This window comes from Apis laboriosa, unplaced genomic scaffold, assembly GCF_014066325.1.
Source record: "Apis laboriosa isolate Shangri-la unplaced genomic scaffold, ASM1406632v1 scaffold38_cov145, whole genome shotgun sequence".
Classification (NCBI taxonomy): domain Eukaryota; kingdom Metazoa; phylum Arthropoda; class Insecta; order Hymenoptera; family Apidae; genus Apis; species Apis laboriosa.
In genome coordinates, this window is record NW_025223092.1 from 172,255 (window position 1) to 194,913 (window position 22,659).

Sequence of the window (22,659 nt, forward strand, 5' to 3'; positions counted from 1 at the left end):
AAATAATTAATATTAATTTTTTATTACTCATTAATATTATTTTTATTAGTAGTATTTTATAATTTTTAAAATCAAGTTCTTTATAAAAATTGAAAAATTTAATCTAAATGCAAGGATTAGAAAGAGAAAGTTATATTTATATATAATTGAACAAATATTTTTATATAATTTACGCTTTATATATACTTACAACATTATTTTGCTGGAATTTAAACTAGTTCTAATTTCCATATTTTTAGTTCTTTTTAAATTAAATTATTTTAAATATTATATAAATATTTATTATTGTCCATTACTATTAATTTAGCATAGTTGATTTATTTTTTACTAATTATATTGAATATAATATTCTTTTAATATTCCAATATATTGTTTTTAAGAATTTTAAGAATTCATATCAAATTTAAATATATATCTTTATCGATAATGGATGATAATCATATTTTATTGTTGGTTATAATATTTCAAATTCAATATTTCTTTTCTTTCTTGCTATAATTCCATTGTTTTTTCTATTTTTTACATAATTTTTTCTTGTCTATTATAGTAATTCTTAAATATTCTTTACATAATTTGAGTTTTGCATTGTATCTGGCAGCTAACATCTAAACATTTTATGTAAGGTCTTTTTTAATTTTTACACACAATGAAACATCTGTCATAAATATTTATTATTTTTTAATGTCTATGTCTATTAATATTCACTAATGAAATTACTCCATTAGCAAACATATGATGAAAAATATTTCAAAAGTTGTGATAAATTCAATGAAATTCTAAATCATGATTGTTAATAATTCATAAAGACTACAATGGAAAGGATAAAATCTGATTACATAACATTCTATTATTTATTAATCTATCAATTGATTCAAATATAAATCAAATATAAATAAGAAAAATGTTTAAATAATATTTTTATTGAAAAACACACAACGAGATTAAAATATATAAAATAAGAAAGAAAAAAATCTATTGATCAAATATTATATAATAATACATATTAATATTATATATTAATACATGTAATATTACATAACCTATTGACAAAATATTAATATAACAATAATACAATATTATTTCAATTATATAAAATATTTTGGAATAAATCTCGTCTTTAAACTTAAATATGAAATACACGAAAAAAAAAAAAAAAAGAAATAGACATAATTAAACTAAAAAAATAGTGATTATCAATAATCACGATAATGAAGTTCTTGCAGAAAATCTTCATGAAGAAAAAAACTTTTATAAAAAACAACAAAAGTTTTTATCAAAAAAAAAAACTGTTAAAAGCTATAATATTACTAAAAACTAAAATTAACTAAAAAAGATATAATATTATAAAATAAAACATTATGAATAGTACAATTTTTTCGATATAAATGAATATATTTAACAAAATAAAAAAAAATAGAAATTAGAAAGTCAGCAAATATTTAATAAATCACAATTTATTTTTGTTTAAAATATTATTCAAATATTGAAGTATCGAAATATACGAAAAACATTTGTCATAGACTGAAAAAGAAAAGACTTATAGATTTTATCTTAATGCATAACATTTTTAATAAAAAACTTCTAGAAAGAAGCACTCTAATTCTTATTAATCTAATAATAAAACACATATAAATGATTACTTGTTAAAAATTAATCTGAAAGAAAATGAGATCGAAGTTAATATTTTCTTAAAAAAAAAATTGCATTCTTCATTTTAATTTGTATTTTTATCTATAACTAAAATGATATGTGCGATCTTCAATTAGTTTTGAAAGAAAAATCATTTAAAATCTTATAATTATAAATATAATTTCAGAAAATATAACAATTATCTTTAATTCCATTAGTAATCGCTTTCATGAGATGTGAAAGAAATTATATTATATACAAATTATAAGTTATAAGATATAGATATAAATATAGACAAATAAATAAATTCATATTATAATTTACAATAATGTGGTAATTTAGAAGAACATAAAAAAAAAAGAAATTGATAATTAATAAAAGAAGTGAATTTTGATTAGAATAAATGAATATATTTTTATTATTTTTATAAATAAATAAGTATAATTATTTAAATGAACAAAATTAAAAAAAAATATGAAAGGTAAGTGAATATCAATATGTACATCTAGAATTTCTTTTTATGTAAAAACGAACTTTTTCGATAATAACAGAGAAATATTATTTCTATTCTCTATATATCTATATATTTCTATGTATCTATATTTTATATATCTCTATGTATCTATATAAAAAGATTTATTTCACTTATAATTTCAGACATTTATCTGAAATTTTCCTTTACTTTACTTTTATATTTATTTATGGATATATTATATCACAATTAGTATAATTTAAGAAAAAATTTAATTATACAAATTTTAAAAAATAATATTAAATGCTTTAAAGTTATATTTACATTTGGAATGTTTATAAAAGTCTGTTCCAAAAAATTTTTATTATTTTATTATTATATTATTATTATTTTATTATTATAAATTTTTATTATTTGATTTAGTTATACTATAAAATTTTAAAATTATTATAAAATAATGTAAATTTATATATTATATAATTATTTTTATAAAACTATAATTTATATAATTATATTATTATATAATTTTATTTAAAAAATCTCTAGCAATTATTATTTGTCAAAGATTTACTTATCAGAATTCTATTATGTATTATATTTCTAGTGACAATAATAAAAGCATTTAGAACAAAAATCTTACTATGGACACCAAAAAGCCAATATACTTCGTTAATACATATCATTATTGTTAATGAGATATTTGGTCTACGTACATTTGAATTGAAAGGACGATTACGATATGGTTGGAGTATAATATACGGATGCATATGCATTATTTTATATACTATATTTCTGAATGTAGTAATTAACGTAGATTATAAAAATTGGTCTGTATATCAAGAAGTCAATTTTAAAATGGCTTCATGCATCAACTTTATATGCATCATGATTTTTATAATTCTTGGAATGCTAAATACAGAAGTAAGTATTACTAATTAGTAATTTAATTAGTAAGTAAATATTACTAATAGTAATTTTACTAATTTTTATAAATAAAATCTTAAAATATCAAATATATTTGTATACTTCTCCTCTTTCATTTATAATAGATTTGCAAAAATCACAAATTGGTCTGAAAATATTATAATAAATACTAATTGTAATTAATTTAATTATAATTATAATTATTATTATTATTAACACATTAACATTAATTTAATTTCAGTAATATAAAATATAACAACGAGAAAGTTTAAAAATATTGTATTTTATTATTTTAATTAATAGCTATTAATTTTTTATTTTTAAAATATGTTATTATTGAACATTCTACATTTCATGAAAAATTATGAATATCACGTTTTAATTCAATTGCCTCAATTATAATTTTATTATAAAATTATTTTGCTTACTAGCATTTAAAATTAGAAAAATACTAAATTTTTTCCTAATGTTACTGATATTTAAACTATTATATATCAATAAAAAAAATTATATTAGTCTAAGATTATTTTAGAGAACGAAACTTTTACTTTCATATTCTTAATCTTAATTTTTTCAATAATCTCTTTTAAATGATTATATTTCTAGTGAATCTCTTTTATAGAAATTTCAAGCTCTGTGAAGTTTAAAATTTTTTTTTGGAATTTATTTATAATATAATAAATAATTTTTGTTTAAAAAAATCTCCCGTTTATAATGATTTTTAAAAAATTATACAATTCTTTTGTAATTATGTATTAATTATATATATAAGAAAAGAAGCTTTCTTGCCGATTTTAATTATTTTTATCATAGAAAATAACATTTTGAACAATGTTTTCCTGATCTTATAATCATTTCTCAGTTTTAATTTTCGAAAAATTGAGAAAATATAAAACAATTCTTAATTAATAAATAAAATAGACTTATGACCGAAATAAAAGTTATAATAATTGATAACAAATATGATGATCATTTATGTTATTTTATTATAACTTTTTTTTATTATTAATATTTGATGAAGTTAATTTAAATTTAGTTTGTAATAATCAATATTTGAATTTTTCGAATAAAAATGTATTTAAAATATTTTTATAAAAGTATTTTACTAGTATATTTTATAAAAGTATAATTTTTATAGAAATTTTCAAATTGTACAAGTTGTATTGATTATAAATATTCAAATTCATGAATTTTATATTTGCAATTCATATAATATAATTATATAGATATATAAAAATAGTATTTCATATTTTTGACAAGTATCGCATCTAATTTTTCAATTAGATTCGCAAATATAATGAATGAAGATAATTTATGGAAAAAAAATTATTTCCGAACAGCAAGTGGAAAATGAATCATAAGATTTATGACTTATATGATAACTTATGATTCAGGAAAAGTTTTTCCATAAAAATTTATCGTATGTTTGTATCTTATTCAGCACAAAATGAAGAGTAGTAAAATGATGAGAATTAGAAAGATAGAAATGTTTCTTAAAATTTCAATATCATGCAATTTAATAGATATATTAATACTATACCAATTTAATTGAACTTTCTAATAAGAGAATAATCTTATATATATATCATAATATAATAATGTAAAAAAGTATTTTTAAACAAATTTAAATTATGAAGCATAGAATAATATACTGACATTATTATGTTTTGAAAATATCAATATTACTTAGAATACAATAATTAAAAATGAGATTTTCTTTTCGATTTTGATAATTTTTGAATATATTGTAAAAGTCAAAATTTTAAACAATTTTTTTCTATGAATAACCGCTTGGCTTTCTAATCCCATTCTTTCCCATATAATTAGCTCTAAAACAAACCCAAAAATTAATATATAAGAATGTCGAAGATTTATTTATTAAATTTTAGTATTTCAAATTAGCTTTAAATGAAGTAAGATACAAATTGAAACTCATTTTTTATCTGCCATAAAATAATCTCATTTTTTTTCTATTTCGCTTTATTTCTTAAATCATTAAATCAACATTTTTGCACATCAACTTTTATATTTGTTTTGACTTTTAATATCAAAAACAAATCTACAAATTAATTAATATTTTACATAATAATTTTTTATATTTTTCAAATATAGTTATATTTCTTACACTTTTTTTTTTCATTGTAGTGTTCAAGAAAAATCATAGCAAGATGTGAACAAATAGACAATACTTTAAAATCATTTGGAATTGAGAAAAATTATAAAAAAATTTTTTTTCAAATTGCACAAAAATTAATTATGTTTAGCGCAATAATAATAAGTATTATCTTATTAAATTGGTACATTATTGAACAAAAATTTGATTTAATTTTTGTTATATCTTATATATCAATAACAACTATGTCTTTAGGGATTTTTACTTTCACCATATTTGTGAGGTAAGTTATATAAACAGAAAAATATTCATAAATATAAAAACGAATTGAATAAAAAAACAAATATATTTCTAAATTTATGGCTAAAATTTCTTGATTTTTTCAGAATTAAAAATCTGTAATAATGTATTTTTGAATTTTATTTAAATTATAGTTATTATAATATAAATTATAATATTATCAATTAACAGTTAATATCGTATTACATAATTTGATAAAATAATATTCGAAAATTAGAAAATATTAATTTTCATAAATAACTTCACTAATGTTCTCTATTAATATTAATATTATAAATTAATTTTTACTATTTTATTTTTTTTCTCAAACTTGCATATGTAAATATATAGTAAATGTAAATATAAAAGGTATTATATCTTTGAAGATCTATAAATAATTCGAACGAAATTCAAAGTTAAATTTTTTTTATTACAATCATATTCTATTTATCGTAAGGATATAAAATCTCAAAGAAATCACAAACAGTTTAATTAAACTGTTTCCTTGAAAAAATGATAAAAATCTCATTATTTTTCGAATTCATTTTATTCATAATTTGCATACCATTTTCAGTTAATTGCAAGAAAAATAGCATTCATTGTAGTATATATTTAAATGCCCTAGATTTGCTATTGTATATACTATATCTTTCTTTTCTCTTTTCTATTTTTATTCGCGTTCACGAAATAATGTTGTTAATGGATAGAAGATGCATGTGTATCGAATTTTCTTTAAGGTGTATATTTTAATGCACAAATTGATTGCTTGTAACCATAATGTATTTTTTAACGATAAATAGATTGTATTAATAGATAAGTGCGGTACACGTATATGAAAACTGGGTCTCTCACAATATCACAATAGATGATTGTATCCAACGGGTAAAGCAAATGCATAGTCATAAAGAAAGTATCTATTTATCGTATCTGACAGAATACAAAAAAGTATTAATTAAATATTCTTTACAATGTCACAATAGATAATCGTGTCTGATGGTAGAGCACGATGTTACAAAAAAACTGATCTATTCAACGATTTGAATACGATGTGTTCACAATGAGCATTAATTAGACTCTTCTTAAATGAGGATTCATATATTCAGAAAGCCCTTCTAAGTTCAATTGAAAATGAGTTATAACTTACTTTTTGCTTGATATATACATATATTTCAATCATATAAAGATTTTTAGAAATGCGAATTTGATGATATTTATATAACGAGAAAAAAGAAAAGAAAAAAAGAAAGATATTGTAAAAAATTTTGTCGAAAATAGAAAAGAATAAACAAGGATAGAATCATAGAATTACTAAAAATAATAAAGTCTTGTCTGAAAATTAAATCATGAAACAAATTTTTCCATAATGAGAAATATGACCAATGTCTTTTTTCGTATATCTATATTTTCGTATATATTTTTCTATATCTTTTCGTATATCTATTTTTCTTTTTTCATGATGAGATATATGACCGGTATCTTTTTTTGTATATTTATATTTTCGTATATATTTATTTTTTTTTTCTTTGCACATTTTCATTCCAGATAAAAGAGAGTATTGGCTTATTAATATCATCATGGAAACTTTCAAGTTTTGATTGGCATGTCGTGTCGAGTTTACACTATAGAATATAATAATGGTAAATCTGAGCTATCTATGTGACACAATAAATGTTATTTTTTTTACAAATTAAAGAATATAAACAAATTATAGATAAAATTATTTCGAAATGAAAATTTAATATTTTTTTTCTTTTTTTTTTTTTTAATAGAACAATACATTAAATATTTCTTTTTAAACTTTTTATGTTTGCAATAAATAGAATACAATCAAATAAAAAAAAATTTGACATTAAATCTTAAAATTAAGATCATTTTTGCATGCATTTTATATTATTAATTCAAAATTATATTATAATTTTCTTTATACATATTTTTTATATACAGTACTATTAAAAAATTATAAATTCATCTATATTTTATGTTTTTTACAAAAATGGAACAAATTGAAAAATTGAAAAATTTATATATATTTTTATAATATTATACATAAAAAATATAAGAAAATATAGGAAGAAAAATTTTTTTTGTAAAAAAAAAATGTTCTCTTAGAATTATATTTTAGATTATAATAAAATTAATCTATATTTAATATCCTTATATTTAATATTTTATCAATTTTCTTTTATTCTTGACTTTTGATCAAGCAATTATAAATATTAGTAATTAAGATATTTAGGTTTTCTTCTGCAATTATTCAAGTGAATTCTATTTATATATTTTTCTAATTTTTAAATTATGATTAATCTTTATATACTTCTTCTAACCATAAATTTTTTTGCCAGAATATAACATTAAATTTTTAATGATTTCAAAATTATTTTTTGAATTTTACAGAATTTTATTATGACAATGAATTAAAGTTTAAAATTCAATTTAAAAAAAAATTCCTTAACTTTTATGATGAGTATAAAATTTGAGTATTGCATCAATTGCATTAAATAAAATAAACTTATTCCAAAAAATAGTTTTCTTCGTTGAAATTTCCGTTAATGTCATAAATGATATTAAATAATTTTATAACATTTGTTGAATATACGTTTTATTCTGGCAAGAAAAGGTTATAATTAATAATTAAAGGTTATAAATTAATAATTATAAGAAGTTATAGAATCTATTTTAATAGAGATTACAGAAAAATCTTTTTGAGTAACATTTCTGTCATTGCATTCAAATAATAATAAAAATATTTTATACGAACAAGTTCAGATTTATTCAAAATTAAACTAATAATGTGAATCTTAATTTACCATGAATAATGTGTTTCTTAATTTACCATGAATTTGCGATTTTCTAAATATTAAATAGATAGTGAAATTAACCATAAATATTATAATTAAAAAAACATGCTGAAATTATAAAAAAAGTATATATACATTGCTAATACTATTAATATATTATGAAATTTTTTTAAAATTTTCCATGGATATTAATATTTTATATATATATATATATATATATATATATATATATATATATATATATATATTAAAAAATTAAATAAAATTTTAATATGATGATTGTTTTTTTTTCTTAAATAAGTATTTATCAAAATAATGAAAGTCAAACGATACAATGGCTTTATAATTATAATTACATTATATAGTGACAGCAATTATAGAAGAAAAATTTAAGATCGAACAGGAAAATCTTTGAACTAAAACTATAACTATAATAAAATTTTATTGATATAGAATTTACTAATAGATAAAAAGAAATGCTTTCTCAAATCGAATTGAAAATAAATAATTTGGATTGGATATATATTAAATATATATTAAATAAATATATATATATATATTAAATAAATTATTTAATTACAAATGTTTACGATCGCTTGATCATAGATAATTAAAAATAAAATTAAAATTATATATTGAGTTCACATTTTCGCATAGAGTATTGTAGAGTGAAAAATATTATTTTTTCAAGAGAATATTTTTTTTTTTCAGATTTATGAAAACAAAATTTTGTTTTCTCATTTCATTTCCTTATTTTTCTTGTACATCATATTATAGAAATATATAAGAATTATTTATTATATTTAATATATTTAAAACATTATTTCATTTTTATAAAAATTATGTATAAAAATATAGAATCTATAATGTTAATCATAGTATTGTCATAGTATTTTTTTCAAAATCATATTATTTGAATTTTTTTTAAGTATTTTACAGGACAAGTTGCATAAGATGAATAAAGTTATGAAAGAGATATATCAATTATCAAATACAAATGATATTAATATAAAATATAAAATACAGTCATTTATTGTACATAAATGCATAATTGTAATGGATTATTATAATAGAAAACATTTTGTACAACATTTTCTTCAAGTTACAAGGTATTTAATATTTAATATTTTTAAAGCAATGTGTAGAATTTTCTAATATTTTAATATTATTAGTATATTATTATTAAATTATTTTAATATAGTTAATACATTAATAGTATATTTTGTAAAATTATTAATATAAGAAAAAAGCAAATAATCTCAAATGATACATAGTTTCAGATATCTTAAATATTTTATAAACAATTGTAAATCAGTAGCAATATGTATATCAAGCGAATTTGATATAATCAATTTTTCTCATTTTCTCATTATTGACATCAAATTTCATATTGACATCATATTTATTTTAATGTTTATTATTAAATATATTTAATATATATTTTATTGATTTTACAATATACTACAATATATTTATAGATACAATATATTTTAAGATTATATATAATAATATATTTTAAGATTATTAACATATTTTAAAATTAACTTTCTTAAATTAATTTTATCATATTATACAAACTAATGTTTAAAAAAATTGATAAAGTCAATCGGGTATATTTGGACTCAAATATTACAAAACATAGATTAAAATTCAAAATATTATCAAATTTATTATATTATCAAATTTATTAAATTAGACTTAATAGAAAGAAATAGATTTGCTTTTTGAATCGTGAAATATTTAGCGATATTAAGATTTTTAGCTGTTCCTATAACTGAAATGAAAATAATTCAAGAGTCAAAATCTATCGATAAGTTTTTTATTTTTGAACAGTTTTCTACAATAATTCCTACAATAGAATCTTCTTTTAAGCTAATAGTTTTAACATACAATGCATGCAATTAAATTGTTATCATTTTTATTTAATATTATTTAAAAAATATTTTTTAACTGTAAAGAACATAAAAAATACTTTTCCCAGTTGAAAATGTTCTTTTTTAAAAAAAATTATTTAAAAAATGCAATTCATTTATAATTAATCAGGAAGTTTTGTTCTTCAAAAAGAGAAATTTTATAAAAATTTATAAATTATTTATGTTTTTTGTGTTATATTTAAATATCTGAAGCTATCTCATTTTCTCTTATTAATGACTTAAGTTATTTGATTATAATAAAAATGATAATATTCTTTTGTTATTATGATACTTCATTTGTCATTAATCTATTTTTTTTTCTCTTTTATTTAATTAAAGGTATATTCATTTTGAAATCCTGAAACTTTCATATGAACTTAATAAAACATGTACTTATCAAATTCTATTAGATTTAATAGTGCAATTTTTATTATTACTGAATACATTTTACAACATGTATCTTTATTTAATGTCATTAAATTTATTTGAAGTATTATCAGATATACAAATTATAAAATATTTAATATGGATTTCTTTATTTTCTATAAAAGTTATTTTTTTAAATAATTATTGTACTAAATTTTATCATGAGGTAAGATTGTATCTTTTTACATTATATATTATACATTAAAGAATTAATATATTAGCATGCATATAATGTTAGAATTTTATAGGTAGAAGTAACAGCACATTTGCTTCGAGATCTAGATATTTGCTATTTGGATAATTCTATTAGAAATGAGGTAAGATCCATTATTAATGTAATAATTAAATCAAAATTTATTTTGATTTACCTTTAGTAAAGATTATCTTTTTATGTACTTTTTCTTTACTGATTTTTCTGATTTTAAAATATATTTCAAAAAATATATTTTAAAATATATTTCAAATATATTATCACCTTGAATTTTTTTATGTTATCTGTAAATGATTTTAATTTTTAAGTTGTTCTTAAAAAACTTTTGACTATTATATTATTGAATTCTATTTATAAAAGCTATAAAAAATTATGATTCAATTTTGAGATAATAATTTTTCATCTTCAGATCGATAGTAATTTATTAAAAAAAGTGACCACAAAATTGAATTTGAATATAATTTTCTGATCATAATAATCATAGATCATAAATATATTATTATCTTGAAAAAGATATTAAATTTTTATTCACGTAAATTTTTTATTCATGAAAATTTATTGTTTATAAAATGTTTTTTTTAGGAAAATTTAAAATTATATAATAAATATAACTATATTTCCATAATAATGTGTTTCAATATGTTGTTACCATTTTTTTTAATTATTTATATAAATACATAAAAATTGCTGGCATATAAAATGTATATTAAGTATCATCTTTCTTAAAATTTTAATATTTATTCATATAGAACTTAAACGTTTTGATAATCCTTCAGATACAAAATAAATATAATGTTTCAATATTTGAAAAAACGAAATTGCAATGAACAATTACAAAAATAGTTATTAAATATGTCAATATCGTTATTATTGTAATATTCATTATAATTTTGATTATTATTATATATAATTATATATAATTTCCATGTCTTTGTCCATGTTTATAATAAAATATAATGGGAATGTTATAGTTTCTCTGTGGAACACGCTGATAACGAATAATATTGTGGCCAATGTCCGATTTGCGATATTGCCTAAGTTCAAGAAAATTCCTCAGGTAGTGATTTATACAATGATCTCATGATAAACAGGAACAGATCGACGCATTTCTCTTATATTCCTCGAACTAAAACAATGTTATTTATCTTTGAATCAGCCGCTGGTATATCACCGTTAGGATGATTGATCGGTCTTTCAGCTCGTCTAAAGTACCCCAAAAATATACAATTATAATTAATTCAGCTAAATTCTCAAGACAGTCTTCTCAGATACTTCTTCGTTTAGGCTTAATAAAGGCTTGAGTGCGATAGTAAGAGAAAAAGTTTTTTATATAAAAAATTTCTCCGAATAAGCTGTTATAAATCTCATGAGTAATAAATACTCGCGAACATCCTGTAACATAAGAAAGTTTGTTTTATTACTATTTGACTTTGCATGATTTTCAATGATTAATACTTACTAAAGTCTTCTCAGCTATTATATCACGATAAAAAAAACATAATATTTTATTTAAAAAATAAAGATGACCTTAGAATCTCCTCTATACCTTCATTCACGCAAAAAATGTTTGTATCACAAATGTTTGTATCCCCTCTATATAGTGCAAGTTTTGTATACAACATTTTTTCATATTACTATAAATAACGGTAATATTCAAAGTAAACATAATGCCTCATTCTTCTATTTATAAAGATAATAAATAAGAAGCGATCATATACTAATATACATATATGTTGCCATGAATGCACTATTATGAATGCATATTACGAATGATTGCAAATATAATAGAAGCAATAATTTTTTGTAAATATCTTAAAAAAATTAAATTTATAATAAATTTAAATTTACAATCATCATAATCCGTAAACATTCAATCGAATTATCATATCAATTCATTGTTTCAATAATAATAATTGTTAAAAAAAATATATTAAAATATATTTAAAAAAAAAGAATACTAAAATATATTTATATTTTATAAATATATTTATATATTACTATGGATATTTTTTTATAAATGAAATGAACATATTCAAAATTTAATTTTTTTTTATTTTTTACATTTAATTAAATAATATTACAATAAATATTTACTCGTTAATGTTTTTTGATTCGAAATTTTATTTTAATTATTTAATACATTTACAAAGTTTATAAATTTTTTTTATTGTTTATAATGAAAAAATGAATGCATATTATTTTTATTAAAGAGTGTGTTCGTTTCTACACTTGTTTTGAATTATTATTTTGAATAAATTATATTTTGAATAAATTTATATTTTATTATTATTTTCTCATATATTTAATACTCTCATTATACAGTTGTTGTAAAAAATATTATTATTTATATTCACATTTGTTAAATATAACGAAAGCAAATTCAAATTTTTTTCATCAGAATTCTTATTTAAAATATTTGTATTTACTTAAAACAAAAAGTTTTATGCTTTACTTTCAAGTTAATTTACTAATTTAATTATTTATTAATTCGAATTTATTATTTAAATTGATCTTGTGAATTATTCCCATAGATTTCGACAAATTGAGATATGTTAAATGTCATATAACATATGAATTTAATATTAATTTATACGATTCATCTATAAATTTTATTAAATATATAAATATAATAAATTACTATATAATACCGAATATTCTAAAATTTGTTGTAACTTTTTCGAGATACAATTTTCTTAAATAACAATTATACATGATAATTGTATAATTGTATATATGATATTATAATATTATGTATTACATAATAATTTTATTAATTGAGAATATTTAAAAAAAAATAAGATTATTATTCATTGAGAAACTGCTACAAAAGCGATACTTTAAATATTTTTTAATTCTACTGTTATATCATTTCATTTTATTTAACGCATACTTAAAATGCTTATAATTTATTAACAAACAATGTTTTATTAGACATATGTATACAGAAATTTTTTCATTATTTTGATATTTAGAATTCATAGTCTAAAAATTCCACATTTTTATAATAAAAATTGTCCACGAGCACTTATTGCTTATGAGATTTATAAACAGCTTTTGGAGAAATTTTTCATAAAAATCCTTTTCTGTTATTATTGTTCGCAGATCTATTATATATATTAAGTCTAAACAAAGGATGATGTTATTTGAAAATATTGTCATTTTTAAGAGTTTAGTCGATAATTATAATTGTATATTTTTGACACACTTTAGCTTGATTGAAGAGGAGTCGGATCCGAAAGATGATATATCTAGATACGGTTAACAAGGACAAAAAGCATCATTCTAGTTTGAGAAATTTACTTCTAACTTGGGAATGTCGCGACTTAGGCATTAACTGCAATATTATTGTTTATTAGCGTATCTCATCGGAAGATCCTTCCAATTGAACTTAGAAGAAATTTTCTAAGGACACAAGATTTCATTTTTTGATGCTGTCTACAGGTGAAGAGATTCTCAAAACGAACACATCATAATCTAATTGCCGAATACAATAATTAGATAGTTTATGAACACATCGTACTCTGACTATCGGACATGGTTACCTGCTATAACATTATAAGAAACATTGTTCCTCTCTTATAAATAAGCGCCACGAACGTAATATTTAGTCCATTCATTTTTAAGAAATATACCACTTAATATATACCACTTGTTGTTAACATCTATCGCAAGGCATTCGTTGTAAGGCATGGAAGTGTGATTTGTGAAGCGATTGCTGCTGATTTAAATTTTATTTAAAATAAGAATCTGGAAACCGTTAGAAAACTATAGCTCATATATTATTGTTAGGTTATTGAAAATACTGGAGCTATTAAAAGCAAAAGCTAAGTTATCCGACTGCTTCATAAGTCTTAGGTCTGTCCTTAAAAACTACTGTTGCAAACGCGAACATATTCTACATATTTATGTATTATATTCTACATATTTAGTATTCCTTTTTAACCTTATATTACTCTATAAAAACATTTATATTCAAACATTTTTGAAATTGTCAGATTTATAGTTTATATATTTGTAGTTTATATATTTGTGTGCTAAATAATTCTATATTCAAATAAATTATTTTTTCTATTTGATTTTATTTAGTTTATATTATTATTAATTTTATTTGAAAGTTTTTTTTTATTTAAAATAATAGAGGATGCTATATGAATTTTTTCAGACTTTTTTTTTTCGAAAAACATATCAAATACAAATGATCTTCATTTGGAGTTTGAAGTTACCATAAACTTTTAAAGAATTAAAATTAATAATAACAAAAATTTCAGGTGCAACAATTTTTATTACAAGTTCATCTTCATCCTTTAAAATTTACTGCTGGTGGTTATATTCTCAACAATAAATTTTTAACAATGGTGAGTTAAATGAGTATATAACTTAATTAATTACTTAAGAATTTAATTTCTTTTTCAGTTTTTTGGTACCATAATCACTTATTCAGTTGTATTGGTACAAATGAATTCGTTGTCAATTTCAAACTGAACTCTTTAAACAAAATCTTTGAAGATTAATGATTTATTATTATAATATCATTTGTAAGAAAAAGTTATAAGAAAACAATAATGAGATTGCTGGAAAAAAAGTTGATTTGATATTCGTTCTTATATTGTAAAATCTATTGTCGTCAATTTTTGATGCTGTCTACAGGTGAAGAACCACTCAGTGATGTGAAAAAAATAGAATTTGATAGGTTTTTTTTAACTCGATGAATTTGATTTTACCGACTCATTGTGAAAGTTAGGGCAAGAATTGGATTTTGATTGGTCATTTATCATTTGAAGAATAGATATTATTAATTCCTTGAAATAGAAATAATGTTGTAATTAAAGAAAAATCATTATTGATCGCTTATTATTATCGCTTATTATTGCAGAATAGGTTTAGATCAGAAATAAAATTGCATTAAAAATTCAAAATTGTACTTGATTTATTTAACAAATTGATCTTTACAATTGATTTCTAAGTCCGAATGTAATATTGATTCTAGCTTTTATTATTTTTTTTTTTTTTTGCTTATTACTTTGCCTTTTTCCCACTCCCAAAAGAAAAATTTTTCATGTTTTTCTTTTCATATATTTAAAGAAAGCGGTTTTTACTCTAAATTTGTATTTAAATGGCAAATCGTGACAATTTTGGAATGGCATGAACGAGACATCAATTAAATATGTGTGAAAATATGGTATCAAAATAGCTAAAATTTCCGAGTTAAGTTCAAAATTTATATCTAGCACCAATGTTCTAATTTAATAATAAGAAATTCTATTTTAAACAGCCTTTAATATATGGTATTGCGATAGTGAAGCCTAGGATGGGTGAAAGTCTTTCTATATAATGCATATATTAGTCTATCTAATGTAAACCTACTTAAAAAAAATATAAGATAAAGAAGTTGGAGCTAATTACTCATATCTAATAATTTAATAAATGTAATAAATTTATAATACCTATTGTAATTCTAATATATACATTTATTATATTCTCTCTTATATAAATTTATTATATTTCTAAGATTCTAAAGATCAAGATAAAAGATAATATATAAAAATGTTTGAAACTTATTTATTAAATTATTAGCAATTTAAATTTCTTTTTTTTGTCTTTATTTCCATCTCACATTGTTTCCGCCTTGCTTCATCTAACAAAAATTAAAATTTTATATATAATAAATAACCCGATATTTTTGTTTAGAAAGTTTAATATCATTTTAAATGAACATATTGTATTGGGTGATGATGAACAATAAATTTATAATTCTACAATTATGCAAGCAATGAACAACTAATAAGCATACGAACGAAACAATAACACGAAAAATTATAAATTGCACTATAATTCAAATTATTTAATGTTATAATTACGAATACATTTGCAAATCGTTTTATAAATCACATTTAAACACAATATTATAAATATTCTCTATAATTATAGAACTTGCCATTTATAGGATTATTATTATTTTAATTATCGCTTGTGTCTTTTTTCGACATTATTAAAAAAATAAATTCCATAATTTAAATATTTAAAAAAAAATTATAATTAAACCAAGAAACAAAGGAGTGACTCCTAAAAAAGAAAAAGAAGATCTCCAGTATAAAAATAGAATTTTAGTCTTATATTTAATTCTTATATTATACTTTATTTATTAAATTGCATATATTAAATATAGTTTTAATAATATAACAAAATATTAAATTTATCTTTTTGTAATTCAATTTCTTTATAAATTATTTTTTAATTCGTAATGCATTTTAATATTGACATACTTAAAATTAAATATCAATATTTCATAAAAATAACTTGTATCATATCATTTTAAATGTAGTTTACTATTTTTGTCTTCCTATTTAAGAATGATAATCTTTTTTTATTATTAATCAATTGAAAACAACAATAATATTGAAACATGACTCTAATTTCTCAAATGGTAGTAAAAACAAATAAAAAATAAATTTCAAATAGAAAAAAATAATTACGCGTAAAAGATGTATTTTTTTTATCGAAACTTTATAAATTTGAAAAAGATAGAATTCGAAACACAATTGCGAATAGAATTTGAAGTGTTCACATTACAAGTGAATGTGTGAAATTTTAGTTATTTTGGTACCATACTTTCACACACATTTAATTAATGTCTCTTTCATGCCATTCCAAGATTGTCACGAATTTAAAAGAATTCTGAAATTCAAGCATTTTCGATGAGAGATATTGAATTAGATTAATTAAGATATTTATCGGATTGTTCTATTTCTACAGATATGAGTAAGATTGAGTACTACATACGCTAAGAAAAGTGATCAACCAGTACAATATTTTAGGATCAATTTATAAATGCAAAAATTTCGCTGGTACAAAAATTTAAAGGTATGAAACAAAAAGATCTTATCATTGCAAAAATTTTATCAAGTTTAACAATAAAATATAATTATGTTCACACAATCTGATTTACCACGAATAGATGAATAGATGAAAATTTTGAACTGACAGATCATTTAACATAAATGAAAAAATGACGTTAAAAATGCAAAATATACAAATATCCTGTGAAGAGATGGAAGAAACATACTATGCGAGAGAACTATCGAAAAGAATCATATTTGCTATAATTCTCATGATTCTCGTGGCCCTGATAAAAATATAAAAAGAAATAATAAATGTCATTTCTATAGAAAACTCTATATTGAGCTCGTGATTGTATAATATAGAAAAAGATATATACGAAAAAACAATTCCTATCTCAAAAGAATGAAAAAAAATAAAAAATAAAAATATTAAATATTCTGATTCAGTTAAATTATTTAATGTAGAGAATTTTCCACAAATGAAAGATGAAGATACATGGTTGTCGATTTAGTATATCTTTCAAAAAATTAAATAATTAACACAATAATTTAAAAGCAATGAAAATGTATATAGAAAATACATACACGGTTCACGTAGGCGATGGCAATACATTGTGTGTAAAGAAACGATGTTGAAACGATAAATATGGAACTAAATATTAACGGAATGAAATATTTTTGAAATTGGATATATTTCTATAAAAACAATAAATTAATTGTTAAGGGAAATAAACTTAATGAAAAAACTTAATAAAATTATATAAATTAAATTTCATATTGGTACTTATGACAGAAGCAAATGTGGAAATGTTACTATGGCACGAAAGATTAAAATTAAATTTTAATTTTAAGTAACAATACATATTAAGTAATTTTACATATTATAATAACAAATTCGAGTGTGCAAGATTTGAAAATCAATGGTATAATTATAGATAATATTTTTTGTGAAGAATGTGTATATGCATCGAATATCTTTTTAAAAAGACAATCTGCAAAGATCAAGTATGCAAGAGAATGTTTCATGCCAATCTATGCGGTAAGATGTAATGTAAAAAGACTAAGACTAAGAACTGATTATATAAAGAATTTTGTAATAAAACGGTCAAAAATTATTTTCGAAAAACATTAAACATAAGACAAAGATTGCATGCACCAGAACAAAACAGATTTATCAAGAGACAGAATAAAACAATTACTATATTAGCGAAGTCTTTATTGCATGCAAAGAAGTTATTATATTTGAATTAAGACAACGGTTACAGCTGTTTACGTTAAAAATTGGACGATACAGAAATCTTAGAAGGATCAATGTTGTATGAAAAATGGTACGATGAAAAATCATCTGTTGCACACTTATGAATTTTCGAAAGTAATTATTATGCTCATATATCGAAAGATCAAAGGAGCAAGTGAGAGATAAATTCCGAAAAATATTTGATGATAAATTATATCAAATATTTTTCCGAGAAAACAAAATTTATCAGTTATTCGATCCTGTTGTGAAGAAATGTTACATTCATAGAGATATTATTATATTTTTAATGAAAACTCTAGATGCGAGATCTAGATTTATAAAGATAATTGAATTTATTGATAAGATAAGTAAAACAAATGTGAAATGTGAAATATGGCTAAAATATTTCTTGTTGCTTATGAATCACAAACGGTTTAAGAAGCATTAGAAGTAAAAGATTGAGTAAATGGATAAAAGTAAAAATTTGAATCAACGAAGAACTTCAATCTCTTGAAGAAAATAAAACATAAGTTCCAAGAGCAATATTAATATTTGTTCAATTTATAATGTTAATATTTCAAATCGATTAGATTTTCAAAAGAAAATATAAAATGAATGGAGCAATTTGTAAATATAAGACTTATCGTAAAAGACTATGCACAGAAAGATGGCATTGATTATAAAGAAACGTTCTCTCCGATCGTAAAATATGATACTATTAGATTAATGTTTGATCACTTCTGAATCTGGATATAATTCGATGCGAAGACTGCATTTCTGTATGGTGATTTAGAACAGACTATTTATGTAGAGCGAATTGGCTTTGAACTAGATGATTGTGTGTGTTTATTACGAAAAAGCTTGTACGAAAACAAGCTAAAACAAGCATCAAGCAATAGAATAAAAGAATCAATGAATTTTGTGTAATTATGGTTTGATACAATCTAAAAATGATACCTGTATGTATCACTTGAATTCAGAAATTTTAATTATGTATGTATTACTGTAAGTTGATGATGTATAATCTATATATATATATAATACTTTGTTGTAATAATTGTTTAAGAATGAATGATTTATTTTTTAATCTCAATCGAATGTTCAAAATAAAATATTGCTGTATATTTTGTCGGAATGCAAATAGAAAGAAATAGAAAATGGCGAATTCTAAAAGTGTTTCAAAAGTGTTTTCTTTATGAAGAAAAAATATTAAATAAATTTAATCATATAGATTATTTTCCAGTTGCAATGCTTGCTGATCCTAATATTAAGTCCTAATATTAATTCACTAAGATATAAAAAAAAAAAATGGAATGTTGAATCATTCCATTAGAGAAACTATCGATTCGTTAATATTTTTAATGACTACAAGATCTGATCTGATATTTATTGTAAGTATTCATTCATATTCATTGCGTTAAGTCAATTTGCGGAAAAGCTAAATAGAAATCACTGAAATGGAGTTAAGGGATATTTAAATATTTAAAAGGGATAAATTATTTAGTTTATGGTCAAACGTCAAAAGATTCAATTTTAATAACATATTGCGACTCTAATTGGATAACCAGAAACAGTATCATTAGATGGATTTGTCATTTGAATAAGATCCTGTAGCATAGTTTTCACGTAAATAATCAATGATTATTATCTCAGCAACCGAGGCGGAATTTATTACTTTGTGTTCAGCACTGAAAGAAATATTGTTTGAGATGCAGAATTCATGCAGAATTGTTTTCAAAATTTGCCAACACTAATTTCGATAATTAAACTAAATTATTTTAGTAAAGAATTCTGAGTCATGTAAAAGGTCTAAACATATAGATATATAGTATCACTTTATTTGCGAAAAATAAATAGAAAAGAAATAGATGTTAAATATGCTCAAACTATCGAGTCTACATTCTGTATATAATTTTCAATATTGCGTTTTTGTGTTTTAATATCTGTGATTTTAGATTTCTCAACATCGTGTATTTTTACTAATTTAGTTGAATTTTCATTACTTTCAAGATCATTAATTATTTCTTATTTCTCTTCAATAATTAAAACTACACGTTTGCTATTGTTATACCATTCTCTGCTTCAGATTGAATTGATATGATTACAACATCGCTACAAAAGATTATGCGGATAACAAAATATACAGATAATAGAATGTTCGTATATTAGAGTATTCGGATAATGGATACGGATATGGGATCTCTATTGTATATTTACGTGTGAATTGGACGCAATTGCTGTTTCGATTCTGTTTTCTGTTTTCCTTTTTGAACCACCATGCGATACGACATAGTGAACTGAGTAGAACAAAGACATCAGCATGATTCACATCTATATATATATAGTTTATTCTTATTTTCTTTATTAAATATATTTTTTCTTACTATATATTCTTTATTTTAATCAAATCATTTTTTAACCTATCCTTTAATAAGAATTATTTAGATATTAGTCTATTAAAAATTAAAAATTATAAAAAGATATATATAATATATATAATAATATATTATATATATAATATATATATATAAATATAATNTCTTCAGTTATTTTCAAAATTGATAACTGTATTGCTTAAGATTTATTTTACTAATTACGCATTCATAGTATCAATAGAAATTAATACTTTAATATCTTATGTATTAACAATAAATTATTCAATAACAAGCCAAAGAAAAAGAATCTTGGAAGAGTTGAGTTGAGTAGCCATATAGTGCTATAAAATTATTGAATTTTACCAACATATAAGTTTTAACGAAATAAATTTTAAAATTAAAAATAATTGTATTTCGTCTATATTTATCATTTATTATTTATTAATAATTATATAGAAAAAATTAAAAAATATATATATTTTAAAATGAAACACTTTTCATTCTTCATATTATTCACTGAAATAAAAGATTATAATATATCTTTCTTTTTTTTTAATTCTTCGTATATATTCAATTTTTTGACTGTAATATTCACCTGACCTAATTCTCTTTTTCTTCAGAGTTTTTGTATAATATGATTATAAGATTGTAAGAAAGAGCGGCAAGAAAAATAAATAAAAATATTGCAAAAAAATATTTAGAATGTAATAATGATATGTTTGACGTTAAAAATTTATAGGATACATGAATAGATATATAATCGTCATGGAAATTATGTTAACATACATCAAATTTTTTTATTTTTGATTAGTTTAATTAATGATTTTGTCTTTGTTAAAAACAAAATATATATTTATTTCATTTTTCAAAATATTTTATTATCACTGTTTATTATCACTTTTAGTATAATACTAATATATATATTTGGTATAATTTATTTATTCTTCATGTAGAATTAAAACATATATTGATAAAATATTTTTAATTACTTTCGTATAGAAAATAAATTAATAAATATTTTCAATGATATTTCATTATTGTCTTTTAAATAATTTTTTAATTATATATTTTTTATTATTTTTTTTTACTTTTTTTTTTTTTATTATTTTTTTATTTACTTTGTAATGTTATATGGAATAGTATATTATTTATACTCTTCCACATATATAATTTTTTTTAAAAAAACAATACTACTAATAAATTAAAAATTTATAAAAGCAAGATTACATAAATATTTAATAAACAAAAGAACTTAGAGACATAGTTATATTTTAATTCTGAATTGCGATATCAGCTTTCTTATACAATCACCTAATAATTAAAAAAAATATATTGAATCATTATAAATCCTATATTTAAGTATTGTGATAAAAAATTAAAATAAATTTATTATTGGATCAAGATGATTGTTTTGCCAGACATGTGATATAAAATAATCTGATT

General features: G+C 20.1%; 1 protein-coding gene across 1 annotated transcript; it reads left to right on the forward strand.

The window, feature by feature from the left end:
• The first annotated feature begins 2,986 nt into the window (after positions 1–2,986).
• Positions 2,987–15,247, forward strand: LOC122715536. The gene is made up of 5 exons (XM_043937804.1): positions 2,987–3,023; positions 10,485–10,720; positions 10,803–10,871; positions 15,034–15,120; positions 15,179–15,247. The coding sequence occupies exons 1-5, from the start codon at positions 2,987–2,989 to the stop codon at positions 15,245–15,247; spliced, it is 498 nt and encodes a 165-aa protein (XP_043793739.1).
• The last annotated feature ends 7,412 nt before the right edge of the window (positions 15,248–22,659 follow it).